At 34.9% G+C, this 26,262-nt stretch overlaps 2 protein-coding genes across 2 annotated transcripts in view; both read right to left on the bottom strand.

Moving 5' to 3' along the window:
- Positions 1–26,262, bottom strand: part of LOC123551381 (diacylglycerol kinase zeta-like) — a 183,638-nt gene that overhangs the window by 142,794 nt on the left and 14,582 nt on the right. The gene's annotated exons all lie outside the window — the stretch shown is intronic.
- LOC123557831 (uncharacterized) lies at positions 11,912–14,828 on the bottom strand. The gene is made up of 2 exons (XM_053540866.1): positions 14,461–14,828; positions 11,912–13,746 (listed from the first exon to the last, which is right to left on the bottom strand). Exons 1-2 carry the CDS (start codon positions 14,576–14,578, stop codon positions 13,205–13,207), a joined length of 660 nt encoding a protein of 219 aa, XP_053396841.1. The 5' UTR covers positions 14,579–14,828; the 3' UTR covers positions 11,912–13,204.

Raw genomic sequence — 26,262 nt, forward strand, 5'->3', positions numbered from 1 at the left:
AATGTCTCACCTAATGATATATCATTATTTCAATACCAATTTGACAAAATATTCTTTTTTCCTATTGCACTGAAATTAAATATTAAACTGGTATCATACAAAAAGAAATATAAAACTTCACTCAGAAGTATTCCCGTCAGGCCCCCATATAATCTGAAACAAATGTTTATCGATAAAAAATATTGTCTGTAATGCTGTAAACTTACCCAAAGTCATGATTTTCATTAATATTTTCGGAATGTATTTGATCAGTTAATGACAGGCTGTGAAATAAAGAAGACTGAAAAATCTACTATCTATGAAGTATTTATTCTTGGTTTATGATTACATAGGCAAATCATGCTGCTCTTGGTGTGTGACTTATCATTGTCTACTACTCATTGGAAGAACAATTTCAAGAAATAACTCTATGATTTATTGACTGCAGTTAATTGAATGCCTTATATAACTGTTGTCTACATCCATGCAAACCTGTATAATAAAATGGAGGGAAGGCAACAAAAATATTTCTCTTGTTCAACAAACAAACTGTTTGGGAAAACATTTTCTCTTCTTATATCATTTTTATTGAATTGTACTTTCTGTACACAAAAAATCGGCATGCAACAAAATATGGAGTGGAGTCTTGGAGTGACCTATAGGTCAGTCTAATTTTGGAGTGAGATTTTGGAGTCAAGTTGAATATGGTTTTCCATGTTATTTAGATTAAAACAATTGGTTTTATTAGTGAAATCAATATATCTTTTTCATGTCAATGTTTTATATGTTCTAAGTGTTGTCAATAAACTAATTAAAATCTAAATCTCTGTGTCAATAAACAATCTGAAACAAGCAAAATTCTCCACATCAATTAACAATCTGAAACAAGTTATTTTCATAAATAAACAACTTGAAACAAGTTCTTACTGTCAATAAACAATCTGAAACAAGTTCTCTTTGTCAATAAACAATCTGAAACAAGTTCTCTTTGTCAATTAACAATCTGAAAAATGTTTTATTTGTCAATAAACAACCTGAAATAAGTCCTTTGTCAATAATCTGTTTGTGAATAAACAACTTGAAACAAGTTCTCTTTGTCAATAAATAATCTGAAACAAGTTCCCTAAGCCAATGAACAATCTGAAACAATTCTATTTGTCAATAAACATTTGAAACAAGATCACAATCATGCCAATAAATAATTTGAAACAAGGCCTCTACATCGCTGGACAATTTGAAACAAGTTCCTTTCATGAATAAACAACTTGAAATAAGTTCTCTTTGTCCAAAAGCAAATTGAAACAAGATACCCATGCCAACAGACAGTTAATAAATAATATGAAACAAGTTCTCTACATCACTGAACAACTTGAAACAATTAAGTTCCTTTCATGAATAAAGAACTTGAAACAAGTTCTCTACATCACTGAACAACTTGAAACAATTAAGTTCCTTTCATGAATAAACGACTTGAAACAAGTTCTCTACATCACTGAACAACTTGAAACAATTAAGTTCCTTTCATGAATAAACGACTTGAAACAAGTTCTCTTTGTCAAAAACAAAATGAAACAAGATACCCATGCCAGTAGACAATTTAAAACAAATGCCAATAAACAATATGAACTAAGTTCACATTGTAAGTAAACAATCTGAAACATGTTCTCATTTGACACAAGTTCTCATTGTTGATAAACAATCTGAATCTCAATTAACAATTTGAAACATGTATACTATGTCAATAAACAAACTTAAAAAAGAACTGCTTGTCAATAAACAAATTGAAAATCCCTTTGTCAATAAACAATTTAAAAACGAACATCTTTTTAGCTCTGGTTGCCCTTAAAAGGTGCAAGGCATAACCATTTAAACAAACTTGAAAGGACTTTTCAAGGATGTTACACACCAAGTTTGGTGAAGTTTCACCATCATTCCTTGATTTTTCACAGCCAATTTTTTAAGATGATAGAAATCCTATATTTTTGCTTGAAATTTTTTATTTTTCCCCGACTTTTTTGACATTTAATTTTTTTCCTCATTTTCAAAATTCTCTCGCAGTTCACTGACCTTGAAAAAATATAAAAGTTTCCTGAATTTTCAAGGCTGATGGCAACCCTGAAAACAAAAACTGGTGCAATTCCGACAAGCTCTATAGTCTAAGATGCAAAGATGTTTAAGACAAAGGACTTTTCTTACACTAACAAGTCACCCTGAACCTTAAGTTTATACCAATTTATTTAAGCTTGATTACAGTGAAAGCTTCAACACATATTTTGAACCCCTCCCGAGTCGGCTTCCTGGAAAACTGGTGTCATATGAGAAGGCAATGGTTGTAACACCAGTGGGGCTTGAACCTATGACCCCAGGCTGAACGGCCAACACTTTTAACCACCAGACCACCACTCCCCTAAAATCCTGAATCTTTGGGTGACTAACAAAAAAGTAAACATTTTCTATATGGGTTGCTCCAGAGAATTATATAAAAAGTCCTTACATATTTGCCATTTTTCATCTGGTTGCTCCAATCTCCAACCCAGGTTTTTACATTTCAATTGACACAGAATAAATAACATTGTCAAATCAATAAGTCTGTCCAGTTATACTACAATGGAAACAGGAAATAAACAGCTTGTTGTTGCTTTACTGTCAATGACACTCTACTCTCTAAACTCTCACCAGAGAGACTGTGCAAGTATAATAGGTGGAAATTAGAAATGAAAACAATAATAAAAACTGTTGTTTGCTGTCATAAACATTATGGACTGCTATTCTGATGTCAAAGTTTGTGCAAACTGCTATTGACAAAGATTTTTTTTGGTGCAGTTAATTTCCTTTCTGAAGCATTTACCGAAGTAAAAGTAATTTCAACTAAGCTGCAATCTACACCAAGGTCATCCGAAATAACCAAACAATATGGCAGTCATCTGGAATATAAAAAACTTTGCAGAGATTTGGAATGAACTAAGCAAATTACTACAACAATCTGGAACGAAACCACCCATATGCAATACACCAAAACAAAACAATACAATACATTTCACTATCTGGCCCTACACTCAACTGAAGTGCACAAACCTACATTCACACATCTGGAGAAGGCCAGTCTCTCATCTGGAATGTATGAAACCAAAACTGCATTCTGTTTGAATGTACAAGCCAATATAGCACTCATCTGGAGTGCACCATGCCACAATGCACTCATCTGGAATGTATAAAACCAACACTGCACTCATCTGGAGTTCACCATGCCGCACTGCTCTTAACTGGAATGTATAAAACCAACACTGCACTCATCTCGAGTGCACCATGCCACACTTCTCTTATCTGGAATGTATAAAACCAACACTGCACTCATCTGGAGTGCACAATGCCACAATGCACTCACCTGGAATGTATAATACCAACACTGCACTCATTTGGCGTGCACCATGCCACAATGCTGTTATCTGGACTGTATAAAACCAACAATGCACTCATCTGGAGTGCACCATGCCACAATGCTCTTATCTGGAATGTATAAAACCAACACTGCACTCATCTGGAGTGCACCATGCCACAATGCACTCATCTGGAATGTATAAAACCAACACTGCACTCATCTGGAGCGCACCATGCCACAATGCACTCATCTGGAATGTATAAAACCCAACAATGCACTCATCTGGAGTGCACCATGCCACAATGCACTTATCTAGAATGCATAAAACCAACAATGCACTCATCTGGAATGCATCAAACTACACTGAACTCATCAAAACACAATCTTTACTTCACTTATTTGAAATGTACCAACCACAAGTGCATTCATCTTGTATACCTTTACTGAACTGAACTGAAATGTACCAATCTAGATTGTGCTCATATTTGAATGCATCAAACTTTACACTGTACTTGTATTGGATTTAAGGAAAGCTACACTGCATTCTTAATGTACAAACTCATCTTGAATATACAAATCTAGACTTCACCTGTACCGAATGTATCAAGCTACACTGCATTCATCTTGTATATACTGACGTACAACACACTCCTAGATACACTACATGCACTCATCTGGAATGCACAAACATATACTGCCCTCATCTGTAATAGATGGCAATAAAATGCACAAAACAGGAAAGCAACAATATTACACTGCCCTCATCTGTAATATATGGCCATACAATGCACAAAACTGGAATGCAACATACACTGCCCTCATCTGTATTATATGGCCATACAATGCACAAAACTGGAATGCAACATACACTACCCTCATCTGTAATATATGACCATACAATGCACAAAACTGGAATGCAACATACACTGCCCTCATCTGTAGTATATGGCCATAAAATGCACTAAACTGGAATGCAACATGCACTGCCCTCATCTGTAATATATGGCCATAAAATGCACTAAACAGGAATGCAACATACACTGCCCTCATCTGTAATATATGGCCATAAAATGCACTTAACTGGAATGCAACATACACTGCCCTCATATGTAACATATGGCCATACAATGCACAAATCTGGAATGTATCAAGCTACCCCACAGTCATCTGGGATGAACTCGGCACTAATACTGAAGCATCTATTATAACTGTACACTGCATTGTAATTTCATTTAATTACATTTTGTCATCATCATCCCATTCTATAATCTACTCAACAGTTACACCAACAATAATGGTAAATCGAAGACAATAAAGCTTTATGTATTTAATTAAAAGACAGTTTCTGTTGACAACTATCAATTAGCACTCAGTATAAAGGCAATATATGACTCTACCACAAGTCATGAATAATTCCATGGAACAGAGGTAACATTATCTGAACTTATAAATATGCAATTCTATTCAAACTAGAGCTATCACTATCCCAACTAAAAGCCCTGTTTGAAAAGGTAATAATGGTGATAAATAATTCTCCTGTATCAGATTTGATATTACTCAATGTACCTTTTTTATGTTCAATCTCCAGGGAGATAATATTATATTCATACAACAATTAAACTGAAGAGTGCCAGAATGCTTGTCATAGCAAATTACTTTACACTAGGGCCTGTATTTGCAAATCTGTAGAATTTAAATTTTCCTCTTTCATTCTGACGAAGGTTTATGATAATCAAGTAAAAAATGTGGTCTGTAGAGTGTTAACAAGTTTTTCTATGATTTGACCTAGTTTTAACACTCATGTAACCTAGATAGTTTCAAACTTGACAGAGACTTCATAAAGACATTTATGAAGATGAGGTAGAAAATGTACCTTCTAGAGAGTTAACAAGGTACCTAGTGACATAGCTTCTGACCCAAGATTACCAAGTAATAAACTCATCCCATTTTACAGATGGTAACATTCTGACAAAGTTTCATTAATATTTAGCCAAATTGTGACCTCTAGAGCGTTAACAGTGAAATTGTTGACAATGCAAGCCACACAACGCACATAGGTGATTGCAATTACAGTTCACCTTGAGCATTTCATGTTCAGGTGAGCTAAAGAAACATGTATGGTCTCAGTTCAGTGATATCTGGATGACTGACAGGCTATATTTAGAATTTGACTGATATTTTAGAAATATATGTTTATACATTATGCTTTCAATACATAAATACCTTGTACTTTTCTTATTGTTGCTTGTTAATGGACAGAATATTTTAATAACCAAGGGACCAAAATAAAGACAGTTTCCCATAAATCTATCACATTGCTCACTCTTTGCACACTATATTGAAGCTTTCTAATGTATCTTAACCCTTTCCCACATGGATACGTTTATCACCGTATCTATCGATTACCGAACAGAAACGTATTGACCCGAGTCTATCGGTTCCCCGATAGAAACGTATTATACCGATTAACGGCCATTTGAACAGAATCGTTTTATCCCGTGTCTCATAATCAATCGCTTTATTTTCGTTCTTTTCCTAAAGAAACAAATTCCGGATGTTTACTAACTCAAAATATGGGATTTCGTCATCATTATTTACGTACAAGATCATGTGGTTACTATTTAAATTTATCGAGTACTTTGCAAAGAAAGACACCGGGGTTTTTTCCTACATGTGCACGACGCTACGTCATGGAAAATTACTGAGAAAACTGCTTGCAACTGGCCGGTTCGCGGGCTTTCCTCGTTCTAAAAATAACAACCATTTAACATCAAAGTATTTTTAAATGTGTTAGGTCATGAAGGTCACGCGTGATACATGCGGATTTCCCCTAAACAACAATTTGTGTATACGATGGCTTGGAATTTATGGCCTTACATAACGGGAAGTGTTAATCAAAACAGAAGGACCGCGGCTTTCAAATATTTTATGACACCCCAAGAGTTAATTGCTGCGGAAGTCACCCGTGATGTACCGACGTTTGATCATCAAAATATTACGTAATATTATCTTAAAATTTTTAATTTTTAGCACAAGAATACTGTAGTCGGTTACGAGTCTCGATCTCAGCGATCTTTTTGCACTTTCAGAAATTTTATGATCCGTTATTTTTGTAGTGTTATTCAGTTTGATGGTTGTTTTTTTTATATAAATACTTACCGATTCCGATTCGGAAGATAAGTCTATTAACTATAAATCAAACTTTCAAACATCAAAATGAAATTGTATATGAATTTCAATGTGAAAGTAATCCAAAACAGAATTTTATGCCTAAAAATATATATTCCCGTACTTTAACACTTTATATCTTCGAAACTCAAAGAGAAACTACAATAAATTTTGTATCATCGGAAAGAGAATTTAAATTGCTACAAACTTTATATTGACAAAAATAATGTCAAACTTACAGAAAATATTAAAATAATGACATTTTTAACATAAGTGTGTGTAATCACAAAATAATGCCGACACCTCTGTTCAGATAAGACAGTCACCTTTATCAGCCATATACCGATTATTGATTATTGATTATCACTTATCAGTGTTATGTAAAAGAGGTTACTTTGGCTTCTGTTCTGTGTGGTAAAGGGTTAACATTTCTAACAGTAAATTTGAGTCATCTGTCATCATTTCCCAACAAAAACCTGACAGGAGAATGGACAATGCAGTCACATAAGCCATAATATCCCAATTTATTCCAAGGTAAAAGATTTCCCCCCTCCATAAAGCAACAATATATGTGTCTCTTTACAATATATTGCTAAGACCAATGAATGTTACTACTGACAAGCTGTGATAAAGTGGAACAATATTGCCAGTTTAGTGCTCTTTCCTTTTTTGGTCAGACTCTGGGACTGAGGAAACGTTTCTTCATAATGTGACATAAATACTGGTAAGTTTGTAAGCTACTCACACTGTAACACTTCTGAAAAATGAGGTCATGTGAAACCATTTTGTAGCTCCTACACTGGTAAATGTGGAATATTTTTGTATGCTAAGTGCTCCTCTATTACTATATACTGACAAGCTTTTGTAGAGTGAACAATTCTTTACATACACTTCATCATTACTATGCTGATGTGAAATAATATCACAGACAAATGCACAGGTTTTCTATTGCCAGTTATTTAATGTTATTTTTAGAACGATACAAGTTGTTATTTTTATGTGAATGACCTACCAATTCATAAGTTTGCCTGACATAATAAATTAACAACCTACAATCTACAAGGTAACTAAACTCATAATTATTCATCTCTGATTAGACAAGCAATTTTCTTAACATTAAAATTACTAGGTACCTTTCAATATAAACTGTATTTTAAACTAACAAAGGAATTAAGTCCTCCTACAAAAAGTTGTGACTTTGTACGATGTACAGTATGTTAGACAGCAAGTGTTTCCTTAGTATTCAATTAAAACTTGTCTAATTTACTTTGCCTCTTACTATGGCTAGTGCCTAATCTACTTTGCCTCTTACTATTACTTTGCCTCTTACTATGGCTAGTGTCTAATTTACTTTGCCCCTTACTATGGCTAGTGTCTAATTTACTTTGCTTCTTACTGTGGTTAGCTGGGGCCTCCGTGGCCGAGTGGTTAGAGTCGTTGACTTCAAACCATTTGCCCCTCATCGATGTGGGTTCGAAACCTCATTTGGGGCGTAGAATTCTTCACGTGAGGAAGCCATCCAGCTGGCTTACGGAAGGTCTGTGGTTCTACCCAGGTGCCCGCTCGTGATGAAATAGTGCACGGAGGGGCACCTGGGGTCTTCCTCCACCATTAAAGCTGGAAAGTCGCCATATGACCTAAAATTGTGTCGGTGCGACGTTAAACCCAACAAAATAAATAAATACTGTGATTAGCTGCAGATCGACACTTACGTAAATTTATACCAATATATCTGGAACAGACTGTATTTATGTAAGAAATGTCAAGAATCTTGTTTACTTTGTCTCCTACCTGGTGGATTAAAATGTGCAAATAGGATAACTATGGCCTGAATGTCACTTCATCATAATTCCTGTGGGACTGATAAATACTATGTCATCATTAAATCCTTTATTTGAGATTCCAGTGAAAACTAAAGCTGTTTGTAAAACACCATGATAACTGGGTGTATTACTTTCAGTCTCAATATGCACTATGTCCTTGACTTATTATCACCCGAACAACAACTGGGGTCACCTCTGGTATATGAAGATCAATAGAAATAGATGGTCTTATAATAATAGCTACAGATCTAGTCTGGCTACCAACTAAATTATCTTTTTTAATTTTTCTTAATCATTTCTCTTAATATATATTCTGACCGACCTTTCTTGGCTCTGATTATCTAGTGTTTTGAGAAGAAAAGGGACATAATAACATAAAATTTGAATAGTCTCCTACTCCTATGAACAAAACATAGGATCTGAACACAAGACTACCACAGACCTTAAACCAGCTAATTGTGACTTTGAACTCTGGCCTCCTAACTCTGACAAATCAATAGGGGTCATTTACTGACCAATGGCAGAAATTCAATAAAGTTTGACCATTGTTACTGAGGCAAATTTGCAAAGCAGTCTCTCCAATTTTACTGTTTACCAACAGAGTATAAGACTGACCTGACATGCTCCATTTTTTTAAATGAAAATGTCGTAGGGCGCCCCACATGGTCTCGCTGGTTCAATGGGGGGGAATTGGGCTTTTAGCTCGGGTAGTGCCCCTGTGGGTTCCTTTTCCGCGTTTTAACGACAAGCTGCCCAGTGACAGGGGGGTCAGCCCAAGACTGTAGGGCTTACTCAGTTTTGTTGATTGATAACAGTTCTTAAAGTTTCTATAAATTTATTCCGTGTTCTATTCAGCAATAACAATAACAATGATATAACATTAAGTCACAATTTTCTCTTGTACTATTCTTAAAGTCCTCAAAGTTGTTTTAACTATTTGTATTCCTGTGTTTTACTATTTTCCTATATGTTTCAATGTATTCCAATGTTCCATATATTTGAGTGTGGCAGACTGTTATACAAGTCTTAAATTATGCCACTGTGGCTAAGTTATGCCACTCAAACAATACAAGTCTTTCTTTCCTAAAGTCTAAAAATCAAGTCCCCTCAAAATAAAAAATCTAACATTTTATTTAAGTTTCTGCCAAAAAAAGTAACCAATCTGATAGTTATGGGTTGTACCCTAAAAATTATTATCCAATGAAATTCTAGATTAAAAACAATGCTTATCTGACAGATAAGTAAATCTTGAGAATTTCTTAAAATGCCTAAAGTTGTCAATGAAAGTTGACACATATTATCAAACAATAAAAGTGCTAAAACATCTAAGATTGTCCAGAAGCCAAATTGATTAAAGTCTTTTTAAGATGAAATATTTGTCTACATTTTATCAAAACAGAATCAGCTTTATCATAGTAAAAAATTTAACAACAAAAAGAAAAATTCCTGCCCACAGGAAAAGTAGGATTTCCTGCATTTTACACTTTTGATAACAAATTGAAATAATTCTTTACTGTAACAACAATTTAATGTAAAGAAATCAGAATAGCATTTTAAAGAACTAATATAGATACTGATATTGTAATTCATACATAAACAAGCATTTCTATAATAATTATAATTTGAAAATCTGATGTTTGAAATAAAACCTAAAATAAGCCAAAAGAATTTGACCTTAAAATTTACAGTATCACAAAAGAAATAAAAATTTGGTATTTGCAACCTTTACTTTGTGACCCAATTTTCCTATGCTGAAAACTGTTAGCTATTTCAAACTTCCCAAGTGTGAACAGAATCGGACTAAAATATCCATTAAGCCTAGGACAAAAGCTAAGGTTGATGACAGACTTAAAACACATAATAATTATGACATTGTCCATGGAAAAGTTTGGTGAAATTCCATCTAGCTAAACCCAAGTCTTTAAACTGGTTAAAAAAAACCCAGACATTAACAGCTCATAACAAACTGCAGCAGATCTCTAAAACCACACTGTAAACAAAGCTGTAAACCTTGAAAACAAGAATTTATTTTTTCTCCAGTTTTTATCATGAAAAACAAAACAATAAAATGTGAATGCCTTTTGTCTTTAAAGACTACTGAAAGAAAACATGGTCATACCTTATTTTTTGGTCTCTGGGAAAGTCTTAATTGAATTTTCTGGCAGAATAATTAGATTTTTTTCAAGTTCATTTTCTCCATGTTTCCAGTGGGACCTATTCGATTTCCTTAATAAAAGTAATTTGGTTTACTGTCGACAGTCTGTTACTCGACACAATCTAAAGTAAATTCCCAGCCACAAAAATAGTAGGAGCTTCAAGTAAGCCCTCTGCTTCAAATACACTTCTGATGTACTTTAAAGGTACTTCCAATCACACAGACCTGCTTCGCATTCAGTCCCGGAGACTTCAATTGTACTTCTGCCTCATACTTCCCCTGAAGTCTCTGGGGCCTTAATTGTGCTCCACTTTTGTGCATGGGACTTCAAGGAAGTACTAGGGGACTTCAATGATACTTTAGAATCTTTAACAAACAACTGAGGATTCAAGTGGAACTTCAAATATACTTTCTTAACTTTGAAAAATACCTGCATCTAAGGAACTTAAAATGTACTTCTGTGACTTTCTATTTTTAAACTGATTCCTTCATTTTATGTGCAGTGGTTTTTTATACTATGAAAGTGCTAAACTTTGTATATTTGTAATAAACAAAGTTGTATAGATATTTTGTCATGCTAATCTTAAAGCCCCAGTGCCACATAATGTAAATTTTACAGTTGATTTCAACTGGATTCTTTTTGCACTAAAAATAGTATCTGCATATTCTAGCTCGTGCTTTTTGACACTATCCTATACCCTCCTTAATTTTGTTATATCATTGAAAAAAATACCATTTACGTAATACTCAAAACACATATATGTAAATTACACAAGAATAGAATAATTCCATGTAAATGAAAGTCAGCTTTGTCCATTAGGGTTGACATCTGACAATTTCAGCCTCACTTTGGTAAAGTGTAATAGTCCGTTTCTCAGTTTTTGCTAGAAAACAGGTTGTTTATTTCCAATACCAAGTCTGACAATTCTGATGTCACACACATATCCACAAGATATCAGTAGTGGCGGGGTACAGCTTACCATACTTGTACCATTTTAACCCTTGCACCGGTAGCATGGAGTTGGCCTAATGAAGCGGTTTTCATCTAGGGGTGAACTTGTCTGTTTCTTTCAATAGTTGTTCAAAATTTATAATGAGAGAGACTAGATGCCATAGAAGAAGTTGACCATGTATTTTCTGCAGATTAGTATAAGAATACAAAAAAATGTATTTAAACTGGAAATGAGTTAGTTAAGTACATAGGTACCATGGGGGACAAGTCTACTGGCAAGGACTGTACATAACCATTTATAGGAGGTACCAGGCACTGGCAACGGAAAGCATACATAAAATAGATCAAAAAAATTTCTGTGAGGACCAGAGCAAAGGTGGACACAGACCTTAAGGTTTGACTCTTGGTGCGTCTAGTTCATGGAGTCCAAACTACAATAACTGTCAAGTCAGTCACAGTTTTCATATTTTATTTTCTGCTCTGATCTTTTATTTACACAAGTCTTTAAGCATGTTCTATTAATTTTAAATTTCAAGCACCAAAGGCGTGATACAACCTCACGACCTCCAAGCTATTCGCAGAAATTACCTTCCCTGGCGTTCATTAGTTACTGTAATGCAAGGGGAAGTAATCGCCGTAGAGGTTGGCACGACCTCTTGATTGACAGTCAAGCGCCTAAAACCACTTCAAACTTTGACCAAGGTCTGTTTGAAAAACTTAACCTGGAGATATGTTGATTTTAAAAAACTTAACCGAAAAACTTACTAACACGCGTTAAGGCAGACAATGAGTGACAACCCCCTGCGAAATGTGACCATGTTCAACCATGGTTCAACATAGCCATTCCATGTTTGACCATGGTTGGACCAGAAATTTTGACATGGTTGACTATGGTCAAACAATGGTTGAAAAAAAGGCCACCATGGTCAACTGATGTAGACCATGGTTGAGATATGACTGACCATGGTCAACTTTGTTACCATGGTTAAAAATTACAACCATGGTTAAAAACAAACTGACACAGACATTATGTATGTAAACCATGGTTGGAAAGGATACAGACCATGGTCAGAAACAAAGATTTTTTACGCACTTAAAACAAGCAGAAAAAATATCTGGCATGAACTTTTCATAAAATTTATACTGAACAAAATTTCTAAACATCCACCTGCTTTGAGATAATTTTTATTGTAATAACTGTATGTGCAGATTTAAGCATGATCATATAAATGTTTAGCATACAAAAGCGTTAAAATTTTATCTCATGAACTGTACATATATATCTTGTGCCCCAAAGGCTGATTTGGGCCTGTGCTGTCATAGATACTGCTAGGACCCTTTTTTATGAGTAATCGTGTAATCCACTTTCTTTCGCTGAAGGACAGACGGAATTTCTGTTATCATAGCAACCAATAATTTTAGTCCGACTGAAAAAATAAAATGATGTGCATAATCTACATATCGTCCTGTAACTACACACCAAGTTTCATGAACCTAGCTTATGTACTTTTTTGAGTAATCGCATAATCCACTTCTTTTTCGCCGACGGACAGATGGACAGACGGAGGGTAAACCTATAGTTTCTTCCGGTTTCACGGTAGGGGACTAATTATAACCATATATATTGTCCGGTTATTTTCTGAAATACACTAATCAATACTAATTTGCTAGAGTACTCTTTTTTAATGAAAAGTATTTTATTGGTCTAACCACTGGACAGGGGGGCATTCGTGTGGACTGTTTGTACCTTACTTAAACACACTTCTGGCTAGAATGTTTGGCATACATACAACATATACAGCATTGTCAATAGCTATATAGAAAAGTTTATCCATGATCTCAGACACATGAATTGTTTTCAGACATTCAGTTGATACAACTTTAAATATATGTCTGCCACTAGATCTAAGGATGTAACAGTCATCAGGTATTTTATATACTTTCACAACAGCAAACACTTTCTTTTCTTTGTTAACAAAAAAAAACTTGACTGAAACTACTTCACCTGAATGACAAACCACAAAATAACAAGTTCTTTTTTTCATTCGCTGATATGCCTGACTGGAGTACTTTTGTCCATTAATTTCAACATGAAAACACTTTTTTAAATTCAATGCAGAAGTTGAGTTTGTTGACTGCAGAAGACCTTCACAGCATTCATCTGGTGAGACTGGTAAGAGTCTTCCTGCAACTTTACAAGACACCATTATTTTTGCTGTTGTCCACTTGCTTCTACACTTAAGCATCCTGTTCAAAAAGTGTTTGCATTTGTAGCTAGACTCTACTGAACCTGAAACAGATTAGGATTAGACGATCAGTAAAACCAAATGATGCTCCCTAAAGCATGTGCTTGTCGCGATATTGTCACTAACCAGATTAACACAAGAAAGGGAGACAACTACATGTAGAATTATATTTCTTGAAAAGGCATTTCAGTTCTCTGTGTTTGTACTCTCCTCCCAATAGAGCCTTACTGCAACCTAAATTTCATCTAGACAAATATTCTAATAAAGTTTCATGAAGATCAAATAAAAAATGCAAGCTCTATTGCATACACAAGGTTTTTTTTTATCATTTGATCTGTTGAACTAGTAAGCAGTCTTTTTACCTCAGATGATGCATATTAAAACTCCAACTAGATTTCATCAAGACAATCATTCTGACTAAATTTCATAAAAAATCCAATGTAAAATATAGCCTTTATTGAATACACAATATTTCTCTAAGATTTCACCTGGTGACCTAGTTTTTGATCACAGATGATCCATATTTGAACTTGGCTTAGATTTCGTCTGACCAAGTTACACGAAGATTCAATGACAAATGCAGTCTATAGCTTGCACAAGGTTAAGTGTGGACAAAAGATAGACAGCTCAGGTAAACCAATAACAAAAAGCATTTATTTTACACATTTTCCTAAGTTTTTAGTGGTAAAACAGGCAGATTTCGGTATTTCAAGTGGATTTCAGTTCATTTTCAGTAATTACAACCGAATTAGACTTACTTCTGTTATGATTTGCCTGCATATGTGTCTCAAGTCGCTTCCTTGAAGACAGATTCCTGCTACAGATGAGACAGTCAAACTTTGAAGCTTTGCCTTTTATCTGCACATTGGCGGGCATAACTGCTGAAATACAAACATTCACTTCATTTTACATTTACACATGGAGAAAAGAATTTTAAACAAGTCACTGTGCATAATCTCCATATTGCCATCAATTCACATACTAATTTTCATTAACCAGGTAGCCCTTAATCTTCTTGAGTTATCAAAGGACCCATTTGTTAGAGCCATATTTTGACTATTTCCATTACCATAGCAACCACAAACATTCTGACCATGTTTCATAAAGATTGGAGTAAAAAATGCAACCTCTAGAGCGTAAACAAAGATTTGCTATGATTTGCCCCTGTGACCTAGTTTTTAACTGCACTTGAGATTTCATCAAGGCAAACATTCTGACCAAGTTTCATAAAGATTCACTCAAAAAATGCAACCTCTAGACTGTAAACAAGGCAAAATAGAGCAAATTTTATAAAATCAAGAGCATTAACTCTGGCCCTATTATAAGTCCAGTTGTGTTTATACAGGACTTACCTGTGTATTGTAGTGACATGTTCATATATAAATAAAACAAGAGGGCCAAGATGGCCCTAGGTCGCTCACCTAAGAAACACTCCATAACAGTGTAAAACATGTTTGACCTAGTGATTTCATGGAAACAAATATTCTGACCAATTTTCATTAAGATTGGACCAAAAAATTGGTCTCTTGCGATAAAACAAGCATTTTCTTAGATATGACCTAGTTTTTGATCCTAGATGACCCATGTTCAAACTCGACCTAGATTTTATCAAGGCAATCATTCTGACCAAAATTCATGAAGATCAACTGAAAAATACAGCCTCTATCACATACAGATGTTTTTTCTTTGATTTGACCAAGTGACCTAGTTTTTGACCTCAGATGACCCATATTCAAATTCGACCTAGATTTTATTAAGGCAATCAACCTGACCAAATTTCATAAAAATCAATTGAAAAAAACAGTCTCTATCGCATACACAAGATTTTTCTTTAATTTGACCTAGTGACCTAATTTTTGACCTGAGATAACCCATATTCAAAATCGACCTAGATTTCATCAAGGCAATCACTCTGACCAAATTTCATGAAGATCAATTGAAAAATACATCCTCTATTGCATACACAATGTTTTTCTTCGATTTGACCTAGTGACCTAGTTTTTGATCCGAGATGACCCATTTTCGAACTCGGCCTAGATTTTATCAAGGTAATCATTCTGGCTAAATTTCATGAAGATCAGTTGAAAAATACCGCCTCTGTTGCATACACAAGGTTTTTCTTTGATTTGACCTAGTGACCTAGTTTTTGACCCGAGATGACCCATTTTCGAACTTGGTCTAACTTTCATCAAGGTAATCATTCTGACCAAAATTCATGAAGATCAATTGAAAAGTACCGCCTCTATTGCATACACAAGGTTTTTACGTGATATGACCTAGTGACCTAGTTTTTGACCCCAGATGACCCATTTTCGAACTCGGCCTAGATTTCTTCAAGGTTATCATTCTGACCAAAATTCATGAAGATCAATTGAAAAATACCGCCTCTATCACATACACAAGGTTTTTCTTTGATTTAACCTAGTGACCTAGTTTTTGACCCGAGATGACCCATTTTCGAACTTGGCCTAGATTTCATCAAGGCAATCATTCTGACCAAAATTCATGAAGATCAATTGAAAAATACCGCCTCTATCGCATACACAAGGTTTTTCTTTGATTTGACCTAGTGACCTAGTTTTTGACCCGAGATGACCCATTTACGAACTCGGCCTAGATTTCATCAAGGCAATCATTCTGACCAAAATTCATGAAGATGAATTGAAAAATACAGCCTCTATCGCATACACAAGGTTTTTCTTTGATTTGACCTAGTGACCTAGTTTTTGACCCCAGATGTCCCATTTTAGAACTCGGCCTAGATTTCATCAAGGTTATCATTCTGACCAATATTCATGAAGAAGAATTGAAAAATACAGCCTCTATCGCATACACAAGGTTTTTCTTTGATTTGACCTAGTGACCTAGTTTTTGATCCGAGATGACCCATTTTCGAACTCGGCTTAGATTTCATCAAGGTTATCATTCTGACCAATATTCATGAAGATTAATTGAAAAATACCGCCTCTATCGCATACACAAGGTTTTCTTTGATTTGACCTAGTGACCTAGTTTTTGACCCGAGATGACCCATTTTCGAACTCGGCCTAGATTTCATCAAAGTTATCATTCTGACCAATATTCATGAAGATTAAATGAAAAATACAGCCTCTATCGCATACACAAGGTTTTTCTTTGATTTGACCTAGTGACCTAGTTTTTGACCCGAGATGACCCATTTTCGAACTCGGCCTAGATTTCATCAAGGTTATCATTCTGACCAATATTCATGAAGATTAATTGAAAAATACAGCCTCTATTGCATACACAAGCTAAATGTTGACAGACGACGGACGACAGACGACAGACGACGGACGACAGACGCCGGACATCGAGCGATCAGAAAAACTCACCTGAGCATTGCTCAGGTGAGCTAAAAAACAGTGGTCAAGTTTGAAGCTTTCTTGTAATTTTGACAATAAATTTTTAAGGAAAGTACTACTCTTCTGTACACTGAACTGACATCCTGTCGACCTAAATATACACAGATATGAAACAGGCCGGTCCAATAACATTAACAAGAGTCTCGTTTTAATCTTTCGCTCGCGAGAACTACGCGAAATTTGAAATACCTGATACAGCGCCATTTCATTTTCCTCTGCTATGAATCCGGTTTATCATTGATAACAACATATTTATTTCAAAAAGTGAAAAAATGGATTAATTCTCATAAAATATGCAATACCCTATCGCATTTACATTTTTAAGAATGCTTATGTTGGATTTACCTCCAGATCTAATTAGATTCAGCGGACATAGCAAAAGGGGTCAGTCATAAACAGTCATATAAGGTAGGATTTAATATTTCATTAAACACTGTCATAATTTGGCCCAGTGTGCATTTTTTGAAAAGAAGACATATTTTATCATACAATGGAATAAGAATTGCATTCACGATGTTTATTGGACAAGAAATCGAGTTTTGCATATTGTTCGTATCACCCGTGATAACGTTTTTCGGGAAACAAGATCTTGTTTCCGCCGTGAGCTCTACCGCGACTTCGCCTAAGTGGTGCATCTGTGTATATTTAGGTCTTTGTTTGAACTAATAACAAGTAAGAAATATATCTCCCAATTTTGTAATAGTTATGTATCAGGTGGCCCCAGTAGCTCAGTTGGTACAGTATTGACATGGTAAGCAAAGGGGGGTCTGAAGCTGAAGCTACACATTTTTCTCCTCAAAATGGTTTCATTGGTGGCCAGTTTTAAGGCATCGCCTACAGTGGCAGCCATTTGACTCAAAATTTTACATGCAAATTTTCATAAAAATAAAAGATGACTAAGTGGTAACTATAAAGTCAATAAATTTGTCATAATTATGTTTTAAATATCTATGTGAACATATGCAAGTAGAAGGATGTGCATTTCACTACCTGTATTATGCCTTTATTCGATATTTTTATGACAAAATTTTGCAATTTTATCTGCAGTCAAACTCAATATATATTCAATACATTTCAAAGATAATTACAGCCAATTGTAAAGCAGACCGTGAAGAATAAAGTCTTCAGAAATTATTTTGAAATTTTACCTGATTACTGAATTATACACAAAAATCCCAACACCATCAATTTATCCAATTTGTGTTATCTGTTCACACATAATTTACATGTATATAAACAGGTGATATTATAGGATTATGTATAGGTTTACCTGGCTACCTGTGGTCAGTAATGCATGTACAAACAACATTTTAAATTAAATTTACATGGGGTTGTCTTTTTGTGTCTAATGCAATAACCAGGAACAATTTTGACAAAAATCCGTAGGAGTTTGCAGTATACATATTGTACTATGAAATTAACTAAATTTTGTCTTTGTAATATTTTTTATATTGGAGTTCTACTGCACATAAAATTTCAATATTTTGGGGTAAATTTTCGGTCTAAACAAGACTCAAATATTTTACAAGCGGCATATGTACTATAAATCATCATATGCTTCTTATGTTGATGATAATTTGACCAGCTGTTAAGGCTTTAGTGCAATTTTCAAGAGAAAAATACTCGGCCTGAAAATATGAACTGATACCGAGTTGTGACTGTGGCGATGCCTTAAATTGAAGTACCCCTTGGAGCTCAACTGGGTGAAGCACTGGCTGGGGTATTCGAGGCGAACCAGGATTTGTTTCCACATTTTCCAATAAATTACAAATTGGAAATGTCACTTAAAAGTGGGGAGGAATGTAGTAGTTCTCTTGTCGGGTAGCCATGGTAATTGATTGAGTTGACACAGTAAGCCAAGGGTCCCAGGTTAGAATCCTGATCGAGGCTACATATTTTCCTCCTCAAAGCAGTTTGTTTATTTCCAGATCCTCACTTTACGACTTTGATTTTTGTTTGATAACTATGCTATTTCACAAATTAGCACTTACAAGAGCCGTTCGGCCGTTAAATTCTCATGTAAATTTTCGACTGGTTGAATAGTTTTTCGCCGAGCACTTTTCCTGGATGTTTTTTCCTATCCGAAAATCAGTGCACTTGTCATGAAATGTTATTAATGCTAGATCGTTTTAAGGGGAAATGGCGTAGCAATAATACAATTTTCTTACCAAATTGCTAGCTGAACACCAAAACTGTCACATAGACACTTACAGTCAACGTAAATTGGTGTTAAAGCTTAGTTGAAAGGCATGCCGATGTTGACTTCCGGATAGCTTTGGTCGCTCACATCCTCACAAAAACGAAATTCGTGCATTGCTGAAATATATCGCTGCTTCTGGTGTGCATATTATTATACTGAAAAATATATTTTTGAAAGCATTAACCAGTGAACATCAATAACATCTCGTCTCGGCTATTTAGAAAGACCGCGAATCATAATTTCTATGATGTAAGCGGCTGTTCCGGAAACGGCTGATTTTAAACGCGGCAGAAATTGCAGACGATTTAACGTATTTCTTAATCCAGTGGGAGGATCGCTTTATGTCCGTCATCGACATAAAGCACATCGTCAGACCAGTAATAGTAGAGCAGCAAACCCCCAGTTTTAGCATTCAACCTGGCCACCAAAAGTTACAAAATATGTCATATACCAAAATGTTTGGGAGGGTCTGAAGTTTATTGGACTGCCGGCATAAATTGCAAATTTTTGGTGCGGACCGAGAAATCCAAGATGGCGTCCAAGATGGCCGCCATTTTAGTCTTTATACGTAGATTTGAAAATAAGGCTAGTAAATATTTATAAAGAAAACACAAGTGACTTAACCACATACAAGTATCTAAACTAAGAAAGTGTTAAATAATTGTTATATTCTCGAGGTCACTCAAGGTCAGGTCAAGGTCATACTTAAGGTCAAAAGGTCAAAATCGGTGTAAAATCACTGTTTTAGCTACAATCATTTTTATTTTCTCCAAACTGAATTACGTAATATGTCATTTCTCATATCAGAGTAGATCTGTGTGTACTGCAGTTTCATTTGCAATATTTTACAGGAGTACATTTTGGTTACTATGGTTACCATAGTTGAAACTAAATACGTTTCAATATAGCCGTTATTTCAGATCTATTTGGTGGATTCATGTGCAAGTTTTTGAAAAGAGCAAATGTTAAAAATTTACTTCTGTTGTGTGTAGTAAGAAGAAGTGATATAATTTTGGTACTGGTCAATGTCATTTCAAGGTCAAGGTCAAGGTCAAAATAGACCAAAATTACTTTTTCACTTACAAATTGAGAGGATAGATCTGGTAACTATAGTAACACCAAAATTATGTTCTTCACTATAGCCGGAGTTTTATATCTATTAGGCAGATTTAGATATACTTATGAAGAAAAGGCATGTAACAGAAAACCTGTTTTTTTCTGAAAGACAGTTTTTAACATACAGAATATTCTGGTCCATGGTCAATGTCATTGCAGTGTTTTAAAATGGCCGCTATTACTGTCCTTTTAGGTCGCGTCAAAAATAAGGCTATTAAATATCAATGAAGAAAACACATATGACCTAATGGCATACAAGGTCATTCACAAGGTCAAATAGGTCTAAAATCACCGTTTCAGCTGCAACTTTTCTTCATTCCGAGAATATTATTACAGTTTATTTTTCATATGTCAGACTAGGCTTGTGTGTATGGCAATTCATTTGCATTATTTTAGGGAGAAAAATTTTGTTACCATATACAGTTACCATGGTGAAACCAAATGCGTTTCAATATAGCCACTAGTTTAGATCTAGTTAGTGGAAACCGGTCACGGCCATTTTCAAGGTCATATTCAAAGTCAAAGGGTGAAAATAGCCTAAAATCATCTAAACCCTATACACATTTTCAATATTTTAAATTCCGCGAATTTTCATATTAAAGATTGTATATTTGTTTAAACATATATAATGATACATATTTTGCTTGTTTGTCTGTGTAGAAGACAATTATTGTAGACGTCAAGATCACGAATTTAATATATGATTTGCGGTGAGCGTTCTGGCCATAATGATATATTACAAAATATTGCAGATATCACTTCCTTTAGCATTTTTAACCACATATTATAAAAGACATTTTCCAATCCAAAGGAAGTATTTCTTTGTACTGTTAGTTGATATTTCATCTCAGCATAAACATTATCTTCAAATCTTTTTTAGCTTATCTGATTTTGTGAAAAAAATGATGAGTTATTGTCATCACTTGATCGGCGTCGGCGTTGCCTGGTTAAGTTTTATGTTTAGGTTAGCTTTTCTCCTAAACTATCAAAGCTATTGCTTTGAAACTTGGAATACGTGTTCACCATCATAAGCTGACCCTGTACAGCAAGAAACATAACTCCATCCTGCTTTTTGCAAGATTTATGGCCCCTTTTGTACTTAGAAAATATCAGTTTTCTTGGTTAAGTTTTATGTTTAGGTCAGCTTTTCTCCTAAACTATCCAAGCTATTGCTTTGAAACTTGCAACACTTGTTCACCATCATAAGCTGACTCTGTACATCAAGAAACATAACTCCATCCTGCATTTTGCAAGATTTATGGCCAATTTTGGACTTAGAAAATATCAGATTTCTTGGTTAAGTTTTATGTTTAGGTCAACCTTTTCTCTTAAACTATCAAAGCTATTGCTTTGAAACTTGCAACACTTGTTCACCATCATAAGCTGACCCTGTACATCAAGAAACATAACTCCATCCTGTTTTTTTCAAGAATTATTGCCCCCTTTGGACTTAGAAAATCAGTTTTCTAGGTTGAGTAATATGTTTAAGTCAGCTTTTCTCCTAAACTATTCAAGCTATTGCTTTGAAACTTGCAACAGTTGTTCATTGTCATAAGTTGACTATGTACATCAAGAAACGTAACTCCATCCTGCTTTTTGCAAGAATTATGGCCCTTTTTGGACTTAGAAAATCATGGGTAGGACAATTTTTCTATTATACAAAAAAAATCAGATGAACGTCAGCACCTGCAAGGCGGTGCTCTTGTGATATCTATCAATTTCCGTCGGCTTCAACATCTACAAACGTAAAATGGTTGTACAAAGGCAGATCTTTTGTGGTAACAGATGTCACCAGCATAAAATATTTTGCAAGTCACTGGAAATTGACACTGCTAATGGCTTTTCACCTTCAAATTGCCACTTGTTCTATTTATAGTTAAACTCTGGTAGTTATTTACATCCAACTTAAATTTGCAGTTTCAGGATACATGAAATCAAATAATAAAGCAAATTTATTAGATACCAAGTTTCAATTTGTATTGGCCAACAAATCACCATAAATTTTCAAACAAGAAAAGGTTTTCAAAAACAGAGGGTCTATATTTTTCTATTGTAACATTGCCAGTATCTCAATATTTCTTAAATCCTAATTGGGAGTATTGCATGGTCTAAAAGTGCTAGCTAACCTTAAATTAAGAAAAAGCTTCAGAATAAGACTGTATTCACCCAGTTGTTCTTAAGCGCTTTGGGTAGAAATTGTTGATGTTCTGGTAATAATTGTCCAAACCTCTCTCCTGTGGTTATTAGCCTAGCGGATTAGTCCCACTGCTCAAAGAGGGAGACCCAAGTAACTTAGCAGACTATTGGCTTATGTCTATGTTTTGGTTAAGCTTTCGCTCACCTTACGTAACACAACATTCTTCATGACCTCCAACATGGCTTTCATGACAAAGTATTGTCTGACTCAGCTGATCGTATTTAATTTAACAGATGAAATGATTAGAAACATTACCATTTATAAACAAACTAACTTGATCTTGCTAGACCTAAGTTTAGTATTTCAAAAGGTAAACCACTAAAACTTCTTCTAAAGGCGTATGCCTACAATTTCTCGAGTGGCCTGTGGCATTCCTACTCAATAGATTCTCTTACTTCATACAATAGAAATAAGTTTGTAACATTTGTTCTTTTCAAAACCTTGTACATGAATCCACCAAAGCTATATATTAAAAAGTTTAGACAAAATATGGAATGGTTTGCAAAAGTTAACTAATTTCTGTGTCAAAGAAGGGCCATAACTGAGCTACAGTACTTGTCCTAGCTATGTAGTCTTGCCTACATTTGTAGCTATGATGGGAAACAAGTGGTCAAAGCCATTTGACAAACATGTTTGACAAAATATGGACCGGTATGAAAAATTTAACTGATTTCCAAGTCAATAAAGGGTCATAATTCAGCCGAAATAGTTGAACTATTGCCTAAAGATGGAAATCATGATGAAAAGCAAGTGTTCAAAGTTTCAAAACCACATGTCAAATACAAATAGTTTTGACGAAACATGTACGATGTACGAAAACCGAACCAATATTCAAGTCCAAAAAGGGGAATAATTCAGTCAAAATGTAATAGAGTTAAGTACTCTTGCCTACAGATAGATATAATCTGAAAAGTAAATCCCTCGAAAGCACCGAAAACAAAGCAAACAGTGAAAATTGCAGACTCGGTTTGATTGAGTCTGTTCATGAACAGTAATGGAAAATGCAACACTGCCCACGCCCCCTAGCACCGGCTTAAGCAGTATTCAGACTAATATAATAAAGAAGTGTTCAAAGTTACAAAGCCACATGTCAAATAGATGATGCAAAACATGGACTTGTACGTAATCTGAACCAATTTCAAAGATCAAAACGAGCCATAATTCAGCCAAAATACTTGACAGAGTTATGTACTCTTGCTTACTGGTAGGTACTGTTATAATAAACAAAGTTACAAAGCCACATTTCAAATAGTTTTTACAAAACATGGACTTGTACGAAATCTGAACCAATTTTTAAATCCAAAAGGAGCCATAATTCAGCCAAATTACTTGACAGAGTTATGTACTCTTGCCTTCTGGTAGAAACTAATATATTTAAACAAGTGTTCAAACTTGTAAAGCCACAGTCATGTCAAATAGTTGTTAGAAAACATTGACTTATCATTAGAATAGCTTCAAATGCAAATTTAACTTTAGGCTTCATAAAACATCACAACAACCAGTGAAAATGTCAAAACTCTAGGAAATAAATATGAATATAATAGAATAGAGAAAAGTGGAAACTTCACAGGTCACTCAACACGACAAAAACGAAAATGTTGCAGGCTCGGTTTGATTGATGTCTTTTTGGAAACGAAACAATTTAATAGATAAAAATGATATAAATGATAATGGTTATTTTGACATTTTATTCTTAATATGTATGACCTTAAAAATTATCTTGATAAACCTAAAATATAACATATTTTAAACATTTGAGTATACTGCAAATATATCTTAATTAAGATTGCAAATGAAATTGTAAAACACTTAGGTCTATTCTGAAATGAAAATCTGTACCATTTGAAAAAGAATGAAAACGTGTGTATGGTGTCACGGTACGAACTTTGTCACGTTAGGGGAGAAGATGTTTCCGGCAGCCAGTTAGCTCGGTTGGTAGAGCACTCGACCTGTAAGCGGGGGTTCCCGGGTTCGAGCCCCGGACTGACTGCATTTTTATCTCACCCTGTGACATAATGGCGTCCAACATTGGACCGTGGCATGCTTGCTTGGTCAGTCTTACGACGCTTGCAATATTATATACCTCCGGAATTCGAGGTCGAATTTCCATTTTTTTTTTTGGTGGGGGTGTGTGTATATCACGGTACGAACTTGGTCACGTTAGGGGAGAAGATGTTTCAGACAGCCGGTTAGCTCGGTCGGTAGAGCTCTCGCCCTGTAAGCGGGGGGTCCCGGGTTCGAGCCCCGGACTGACTGCACATTTATCTCACCCTGTGACAATGGTATATTAAAAAGTGTTTTTATGTGTCCTTTTTGCTATTTTGACCAACTATCCTTGAATGACCTCAATCACTTTCAACAATGTAACATTTAAAAGAATCTTTCACTACAAACAATTAAAAAGGAGTTTGTAAAATGTGTTGTTTTTTCACATTTGTATGTGATTGCACCAACTAGATCTTAATAACAGATATATTAGAACCAATTTTGTTTCACCATGGTAACCATGTTAGGCAAATGTACACCTCTAAAATATTGTAAATGAAATTGTCATGCACACAAACTTGTTCTAATATGAAAAATTACCAGTTATGTCATAGAATTTGGAGAGAATGTAAAACGATTGCAGATAAAATAGTAATTTTAGACATTTTTGACCTTTTGACCTTGCCTACGGCCTTAAACTGACCTTAAGTGACCTCAGAAATAAAACATGATTTTACACATTGTTAGTTTAAATACTTGTATACAGTTAAGTTACATAGTTTTTCTTCATAAATTATTTACATCCTTATCTTTAAATTTACCTATAAAATCTTAAAATGGCGGCCATCTTGGACGCCATCTTGGATTTCTCGGTCCGCACCAAAAATTCGCAATTTATGCCGGCAGTCCGATAAACTTCAGACCCTGCCAAACATTTTGGTATATGACATGTTTTGTAACTTTTTGTGGCTAGGTTACTCATTAACTAAGCCATTTATTAGGTTTTGCTGCTCTACTATAAAGAACAAGTTTGCCTACAAGGAGGGAGAGATCATTAGGGCGCAGTTTGGCAAGAAAAACAGCTACGAAGCTGTCATCTGTGAAATACATCGTAAGTATAGATCTGTCAAAAAAGTTGGAAACACGTTTGTACAATGGATCTACAGGTGTATTTCTGTATGAAATTTGACGTGATAAATGCGCCCCCGCCCCATCCCCAAGAAATATTCTGTTACTGCCCTTGCTGCCAGGGCTTTTTTCACAGAGGGGAAGGGGCCTAGGCCCTTGATTTTGGGGAAAATAGGCTAGAGCAAAGGAGGCAATTATCGACCCCTTAAGACCAAAATCTATCGTACATATTCTTACTTTCACTTTCGGAGACAAAGTGACACATATATTTGAGACAAACTATCATTGGTCGATTTCAACCAATAAAAACACTTGTTACATTACAGAATACGGTATGGTCTAATATTCTGTCTCGTGACATGTGTCTGCCATTATCGACCCACTTCTGCTATTATCGACCCCCTAGTTGTTTTTTTTTTTAAATTTGAAAACACTGAAAATCAAGCATAATATTATTATTAACTTAATATTAAGTTAATTTTTATTTGTCCTTTATTGTCATAATTGCAATTTGAAATTACGCAACTGAGCATATAAACAAAGCATAACT

The sequence above is a fragment of the Mercenaria mercenaria genome, chromosome 4 (assembly GCF_021730395.1).
Source record: "Mercenaria mercenaria strain notata chromosome 4, MADL_Memer_1, whole genome shotgun sequence".
In the NCBI taxonomy this organism is placed as follows: domain Eukaryota; kingdom Metazoa; phylum Mollusca; class Bivalvia; order Venerida; family Veneridae; genus Mercenaria; species Mercenaria mercenaria.